The 7,870-nt window shown below is 41.4% G+C and overlaps 1 protein-coding gene across 3 annotated transcripts; it reads right to left on the reverse strand.

The window, feature by feature from the left end:
• Positions 1 to 927: 927 nt before the first annotated feature.
• plpp5 (phospholipid phosphatase 5) lies at positions 928 to 6,871 on the reverse strand. 3 transcript variants are annotated; one of them, XM_048990940.1, is made up of 8 exons: positions 6,569 to 6,871; positions 5,842 to 5,959; positions 5,566 to 5,674; positions 5,096 to 5,186; positions 3,482 to 3,545; positions 2,907 to 3,031; positions 2,096 to 2,266; positions 928 to 2,006 (listed from the first exon to the last, which is right to left on the reverse strand). In XM_048990940.1, the coding sequence occupies exons 2-8, from the start codon at positions 5,907 to 5,909 to the stop codon at positions 1,837 to 1,839; spliced, it is 798 nt and encodes a 265-aa protein (XP_048846897.1). In that variant the 5' UTR covers positions 5,910 to 5,959; positions 6,569 to 6,871; the 3' UTR covers positions 928 to 1,836. The 3 variants fall into 3 exon arrangements, with proteins under 3 accessions (XP_048846897.1, XP_048846887.1, XP_048846907.1); XM_048990930.1 differs by having other exon boundaries at positions 6,592 to 6,870; XM_048990950.1 differs by having other exon boundaries at positions 6,476 to 6,591.
• Between the last annotated feature and the right edge of the window lie 999 nt (positions 6,872 to 7,870).

Consider the following 7,870-nt stretch of genomic DNA (forward strand, 5'->3'; position numbering starts at 1 on the left):
ATATTTTTCCTCACATGACGGTTCCCCCAAAAAAATCACTGCACCAAACATCGATGTAATGATAGGTTTACCTCACACAGCTTTAACAAACGTCCCCTGGAGTTAAGACCTGTTCAAGAGGGACATATGTGCCCTTGAGAGGTAAACTGGGTTATCCCACATTTTTGACCCCTACCCCCTTTTTATTGAATATTTTCAATTGGATAAGTTATTATCCAAGTCATACCTCTGTGCTACTGTAATATATAAATTGTAGTGTTTAGGCACACAGATTTTTTATTTTTAAATTTCAACTTTGGAGCTTATTTTCTCAAAACTTTGTTTTTGTGGGATAGCCCACTTTACCTCTCAAGGGCACATATAGGAAGTAGACAAATCTGTTACATGAACAAATTCAAAATAACCTATTCTCTAAAAAGAATTTTGATTTCTATCCATAATTGTTAATTCCATCTGCCCCATGTATCACACAACAATTACATTTATAAATACTAATGAGGAAAAAAAGTGAAAATATTAAACCTATTAAATAGGTGTCTGCTTCTCTATACACTATTACAATATATACATTAATTCTATAATATAGGCTATTTTAGCCCCTAAAATAAATTTAATAACTATTAAAATTGATAATTGAATGACTATTTCAAATAGTGTGTATGTGTACTCATTCATTTGCAATAAAATCAGACCCCACATAAAAGGCTTAGCCCTTTTTTAAAAATCTCTAGTGACATTCCTGTCATTTAACAGGAGTTCCTGAATTTGTTGGAGAAAGTCAACATTATGTAACCTACATAAACATTACTGAAGTACTTTTCTGAAAAAGTACAAGGAATCAGACCAAAGAATACCTACTTATGTAGTTTAACCAATTCTCAATTTCCCAAAGGTGAAATCACGATGGACTAGGAAATATAGCTGGCATTTAGTAAGGAAACACATGTCTCACATGTATGTTTATTTCAAACAGCACCAGTAAGAAGTATTCCCAGAAATAACCCACAACCTGTGGGACCAAATGCGTTTGAACTGGCCAGCCAAGTTATGTTAGGGATTTCAAGGTAATTCAGCTGAGAAAAGGAAAATGCACAGGATAGATAATAAAAAAAAAAAGTTCTACAAGTACACTGCACGTATTTTACTAATTTTCAACAGTATATGGACATAGAAGAGGAATTTCATTTCTTTTTCAAGGTTCTTGTAAGAAGGAATGTAAGAAAATTACACAAAAAATAGAAAATGAGCAATTATCTTCCAATCTCCTGTAGATGACAGGTTTTAGAGTTTCACAATAAATGACACTGCATGGTTTTTAAAGCTTAACATATACAATGAGCTCCACATTTTCAAAAACCATAAATATAAATGTATACATTTGCCCAGGTCCCTTTCAGCATTGTGCTATAATTCTTAAATACTTAAATTCCCCAACGATCTATTGAAACACTATTAGGTTGAACAATTGGGAATGTACACTACACATTTCAGCAGCCACTGCATTCCCAGGTAGCATTTCCTGGAACAGTTTTAGGAAGACTCCAAAATGTCAAGTCATATTTGAAGCTCCATAGATCTTATGCACTTAAAGCAAGACATGGATGCCAACACAGATTAAGCTACATATCAAACAGAACTATGTTCTGTAAAAAAAAAAAAAAAAAAAAAAAAAAAAAAACACACACACACACACACACACACACATATGCACATACACTAATGTAATAACAGGACAAAAACCAAACAGGTAGGTTTGTGACCATAATAACAGTTACCCTTGTCCCCAATCCACACTCACCCCAAAGGATTTGTAGAAGTGACCACATTGCAGAAAACCTATAAGGGCAGAATGTGGTTGGAATTAACCAGTTTGCGCTCCTGGGCAGCAGGAAGAGCCTCTCTGTTTCTCAGGGGTCTGTGGCTGTCTGTGTCATTCAGGGCTGGGTAGTGCTGTCTGTAGCACAGGTAAGAGAAAGCCAGCCCCAGCAATGACCCAACCACCACGTCTGGGAAATAAAAAAAAGCACAACAACTATTCAGTGATCATCAGATCTGAAATCTCTGGAAGAAACACCGAACGTGTCGAGAATGTCACCTTGCCAGTGATGCTTATAATCACAGGTCCTGGAGAGAGCAATCATGACAGCAAAGATGAGAGGCGTAAGAAAGGTACACAGCCTCCAAGCTTGGCCTCGTCCCGCCGGGCTGAAGCAGTGCAGCTTCCCAGCCAGATAAAATGCTGTGAAGCCCAGGCCAGCAAAGGCAACTAGTGGGAGGATGAGGTAGATGATCATGAGGGAGGCAGGTAGGCAAACGCATGTGCAGGGACATGCATTCAATAATAATAAAATAAAAAAGTCGCATGCAGAATGAGTCAAGAGCCAGGACACGCCAACTGAAAAGCATTTCAGTAACAGCCCTAAGCACCCCGTGAGGTTATGCAAGTACTGGATTATCTTGTGAACAAGGAAATAAATGGACTGCTGTGACAGATGACCTGGCCCCCACAATCCCCCTGACCTAAACCCTATAGAGCTGGTCTGGGATGAGTTAGATCAAAGACTAAGAGCAAGGTAGCCAACTTGTGGAAACTCCTTCGGGATTGTTGGAGAAGCATTCCAGGTGGTTACATCATGAACCTGGTTGAAAGAATGCCAGGAGTCTGCAGTGCTGTCAGCGAAGCGAAAGGGAGCTATATTAGAGTCTAAAATTTGAGAAAATCTTGAGTTGTTGAACCTCTCTTGGTCATTGCAGTATCCAGTATGTATTACGTTATTGCCTCAACACTAGAACATGAATAACACAGTTAAAATAGAGATAAATGCATTAATAGCAGGTGTGTCCAGACTCTTGACTGGCACTGTACTAGAGACACTCATAAGTGAAGGGTGACAGGCGGGACTCACATGAGGAATGTCCACTGGGGAAGCTCTTTCTACCCTCCAATACCATGTCAAGGTCGCCACTGCACTGCATCTCAGGGTTCGCCTTCCCGTCCGGGAAACAGCGGAGGAAGAAATCCGGCCGGGGTCTGAGGCATAAGCAGACTGCTCAGTTCATCACCCATCAAAGATTACTTCGAAAATATCAAACTTAAATACTGATAAAAAAAAAAAAAAAATCTTCAAATACAAAACACATTCTGAAAAGCTGAATGACATCATAATGAGGAGAAGCTTCTTCCATCGATATAAATTTTTTATTTAGCAGACGCCCCATGCAAATGGAGAAAATAGCACATTACAAACATACGTGCTGTTAAGAAGAGACTAGACACAAGTGCTGCTAGGCTGAGCTTCTTAGCAGATTTTACACAAAATATCATCATCATTATTATTATTTTTATTATTATGCAGAAAAGTCCACTGCAGTTACAAAAAAGCTCAATATTGGTCAAGTTTATTTTTTATCCCATGTTGAACACCTCGAAGGTTAATGCTTAGCGACAAGTCCGTATGCAACGCGAAGGCCTGGTGCTCACCTGCCAACAATCAGCTTAACCGTGTTAGTGAATACTCCGTTCAGCCCCAAGGCCAGTGTTACTGCTGTGATGAACAACAGAAAGAAACGGTACACATTCAATCAGCTGCATGCACAATCGATTTGCTCGGTGTCCAGCACGGCTACCTGATAAGTGCCCCCAATGGGGAATTAAGAATAACTGTTTTTAACAAAACAGACATTTACTGTGGATGGTCTAGTACTTCTAACCACTTATTCAGTACAAGGTCTCGGGGAGCCTGGAGCTTTATCCGAAGCAGCACAGAGCGCAACGAACAGTCATAGACACTACAGGCAATTTAGACATACCAGTTCACTTAACTGCATGCTTTTTAAACTGCTGGAATAAACGCAGTGACAGCATGGAAACTCCACACACAGAGCAGTGGCAGGATCTAAACTCCTCATCCACAGGGTGTGAGGTGATGGTGCCCACTGAGTCAGCATGTAGCCCTATAACATCTCATATTGCTCTCCGAGATGTAATCCTTCATGCAAAACCAACAGGGCATACAACCTTCTTAAAGGTTACTCAACTCTCAGTCCTATGGGCATCACTGTTTACAGTCCTCTTTATTCAACTTAGGCAGGGATGGGACCCAGAGCTTATTCCAGCTAATCTAGGGTAAAAAGCAGGGCTAGAACCTGGATGGCATGTTCTGAGGTTTGAGCGTTGACGGATTTTAAACCTTCCTTAAACTAGGGACCCCAAGTAAAAGCAGAACAGAGCTGGGGACCCCCTTACCCCTAATGCATGATCACTAAGAAGAGAACAATAATTCCTTATTCGTCTCTGTGGGGAAATTAACTTTCCATCCATTCCATGTTAGTCTCCATGAGACAAACGAGTAAGAGTAAGATTGAGGGCCCAATGCAAGGTCAGCCAGCGTCATGGGCCCTGGGGACTAGAGCCCTGCTCAGGGGCCCAAGGGCAGCGTGAGTCAGCCAGCCCTGCAATTCTAACTGAATGGTATCCGATCACAGGCACCCATTCAGTCATCTCTCCATCCATTTTCTGTACCTACTTATCCTGTTCAGGGTAGTGGGGGGATCGGAGCTTATCCTTGAGGCTAAGGGTGCAATACAGGGAATAATTCAGGGATGGGGCGCCAACCAATCGCAGGGCACAGTCACACACCATTCACATCCATGGGCAGCTTGGTAACTCCAATTCACCTTATAACATTTTTGGACTGTGGGGGGGAAACTAGAGTACCAGGAAGAAACCCCATGACAACATGCAAACTCCACACTGGGAGCCAGGGCAGAGACTAGCACCTCTGGGACTGGGGTTCGAAACACTGCGCGACCATTCTGCACCCGCACTGAGCCATAAGTGATTCATTTAAACTGGGGCATAACCCGTGAACTCCCTGCTGAAGGTTTTCCCATTCATAAACCAGAGTTACCATTGTCAATTACGCCACTTTATGACACAGGTCTGCAGGCCTCCTACAGCTGCTCTACAGATGCCTGCATTTTAGCTGATATAATTTCATATCATCTCTCCAACCTTGAATAGGCCGTTTCATGGCACCTTCATAACCAGTGGCTGCCAAGAAGATAAGCAGGAAAGACCAAGCCAGAAACTTACCTAAGAATGCTTCGCGAAGGTCTCCCTTGTCTGCTCTCCACAGGATTGTGAAGAGCACGATGACTATCAGAGGCACTAAACAGGCAATGCTCTGACAAACAAGGGGGAAAGGCACTACATGGTTAAAACCAGATACTCACTCTGAAGAACCCAAAGTAAAAATAGACCTTAGGGTCTCTATAGGGCTTCCCAATAACAGGGCTCATCAAATTTGGACCTCGATTCCAAATCCAGGCCGTGTTTTCAGTCCTCCCTAATCAGCTTAATAGTTACTGATTCTGACTGACCACATAGGCTTCACAGCTGGCTCACAGATAAAGGAAGGCTGGAAAATCATCAGGGCTCTGCCCTTGAGGTCTGCGATTTGATTTGTGCACTCATACTCTCCTAATATCTCCAAATAAGAATTTTATTCCAATTGTTTGGGAAATGCAAAAGTCAGGTTTTCACACAGATGCAATGACACTCACAAACATTGCTGTAGTGGGGACACGGTCATATTCCACATGGTGATACTTGTAAAGCCAGAGCTCTTCTGGCTGAATCTGACGAATAAATGGTGGAAGCTCTTCAGTAACACTGAGAAAACAGACCAAGAAAATTAATGGGAATCCAATCCAAGCTCATGAGTTCATGTCAGCATCAACAAAGTCACCAATCTTACAATTCTTAGTTCATTTAATTTGCACGTAAAATACAGATATTAACCAAACATTTGTTCACGCATAGAAATATAGCCTACTTACAGAAACACGGCTAAAAGCAGAAGTCGAACAAATGCTTCTGAGATGAAGCCGCGCATCAGAGACTTCATTTTTAACCCTGGTCAAATTACGACTTTTGAAAATCCATATCCTTCGGCACCTGGAGAAAATACGCGAGATGAAGCACTGCATTCAAAAGAACAACTGCTTCGCACTTTGGGAAATGAATTTCCAGTTAAATGACATGCATTCCTAAAACTTATATATATATATATCAATTGTGAAAATGTTACTTAAAAATTCAGTGGCATTCAATTGAAAATGTAGGACTAAGGTCTTGAAAATAACGTGATGCATGACAGATTTGTAGAATTAATAAGTGTCGCTACAAGCTACTATATTCTGTGCAACGCTTAACTTTGTTACAAAGCAAATTAAGTACTTATCCCGAATGGATTTAAACCGGTTATTTGTTTTTACTATCACTGAAAATATATAACATTTAGCCTAGCAAACGTTAAAACGCACGATTACTTAAAGCAGTAAGTGAATAAATGGTAAGAAAATATTAAATGACTATGCATTTCCGCGTTACACGCAAACATTATGCGTGATGTCATCGTGCCAGCAAGCCTTAAGTACGATTATAGTCCAATCTCGCCATGTATGTTTTTACCCAAAACGCTTTAAAAATTTCTAACTTGAGGGTGCTTCACAAATTAAACGAGACTCTTAGTTCTTGTATGCGATTAGCAAAATCTGCCCGTACCCCCCAATTGCAGCCGACCGCACCTCCCCCGCAGTCAGTGTCTTCTCCAGCACTCTTTTATGCCATCCAAAGCACGATTGCTATCTCCCTCCTTCCCCCTTTCTGATACTCTGGCTTGCAGTCGGAGCAGCAAGGATTCCCCGATGCGTCTATCCGGAAGATGGCCTCACCGAAACCGGTCGCATCGCTAGTATTTTTCAAAGGGAAGCCGCGCCTGGAGAGGAAGAGAGACTGAGCCACGTCACACTACCGTGGCGACATCTGTAGGGCCTGCGAGGCGGAGAAGATGGGCGCAGTGCCGCCGCCGCCGGGGTTCCCAGGGTTTCTGTATGCGGGGGGAGCATGCTGAACGCCCACCACAGACTCTGGGAGTCATCTGGGCCAGATAACCAGTGATAGACGTAGATAGCATCAATAAGTTCAAACGCATAACTTCTTACTTAATATAGGACAGAAAGGCTGCCACAAAAGGAAACGTTCAGTACAATTTTATTGAACTCAAACCTCAGCCATGCCTGAAACCGTTCAAAGTTCAGGGATGTAATTTAGAAACCTTTTCGATCGAACTCTGGGAGGAACATAACATTTTATTTTCCAAAATGATCTTAAATAAAATGAACGACAGATTGGTTGGTAATATACAAAACAGGAGAAAAGTCCTATAGTTGCACACCCATAAACTCAAAATTACAGGCAATATAAGCACTACATGACAGATGTGTTGTGTTATGTACAAATCCGAACGAGCATCATTCTTTTATGTTATGCAGTAACAAACCGAGCAATAGAACAAAATGCCACCGTTATATAATCTCATTCTTAAAATGTGTAATGTAACACCAATAGATAAACTGTTCCCTAGCAGAAGTTCTAGGGATGTTTCACTACGTACGAGTTGTCAAAGTTTAATATTAGTCTCATCAGCCAGTATTAAAGATATTTTCCAAGATATTCCGAGCATATAATTAAAATCAATTGATCAGAATTTGTGACCCGTCGCCACGAAATTAGTCTTAAGTAGCACTGGTAGAATTTCACCCATAAGACTCATTTCGTGGTGATGAGTCACATTTGTCAACAATAGCAACATTCCACATAATCTGACAAAGTTGGAAAGGTTAGGATCGCACGGAGACACCCAGCCAGTACGGGCAAAATCCTTTGTGCGTGTGCGTTGCGTTTGGACAGTCCCTGTCCGGTTAAGCAGTCTAATGTGCACAGATATTAAACATTTTCTTTAGAACCCTTTAGAAAATAATAAATTCTATGCAACAATAAATAAATCCTACCCACCAACACAGG

This window comes from Brienomyrus brachyistius, chromosome 2 (genome assembly GCF_023856365.1).
Source record: "Brienomyrus brachyistius isolate T26 chromosome 2, BBRACH_0.4, whole genome shotgun sequence".
Classification (NCBI taxonomy): domain Eukaryota; kingdom Metazoa; phylum Chordata; class Actinopteri; order Osteoglossiformes; family Mormyridae; genus Brienomyrus; species Brienomyrus brachyistius.

Coding starts and splice junctions, on each gene's coding strand:
- plpp5 (XM_048990940.1), bottom strand. CDS start 5,909: ATGAAGTCTCTGATGCGCGGCTTCATCTCAGAAGCATTTGTTCGACTT. Junction 3,546..5,095: donor CCTTCGCGAAGCATTCTTAG/GTAAGTTTCTGG, acceptor TGTTCATCACAG/CAGTAACACTGGCCTTGGGG. Junction 2,267..2,906: donor CCCCAGTGGACATTCCTCAT/GTGAGTCCCGCC, acceptor TCCTCCCACTAG/TTGCCTTTGCTGGCCTGGGC.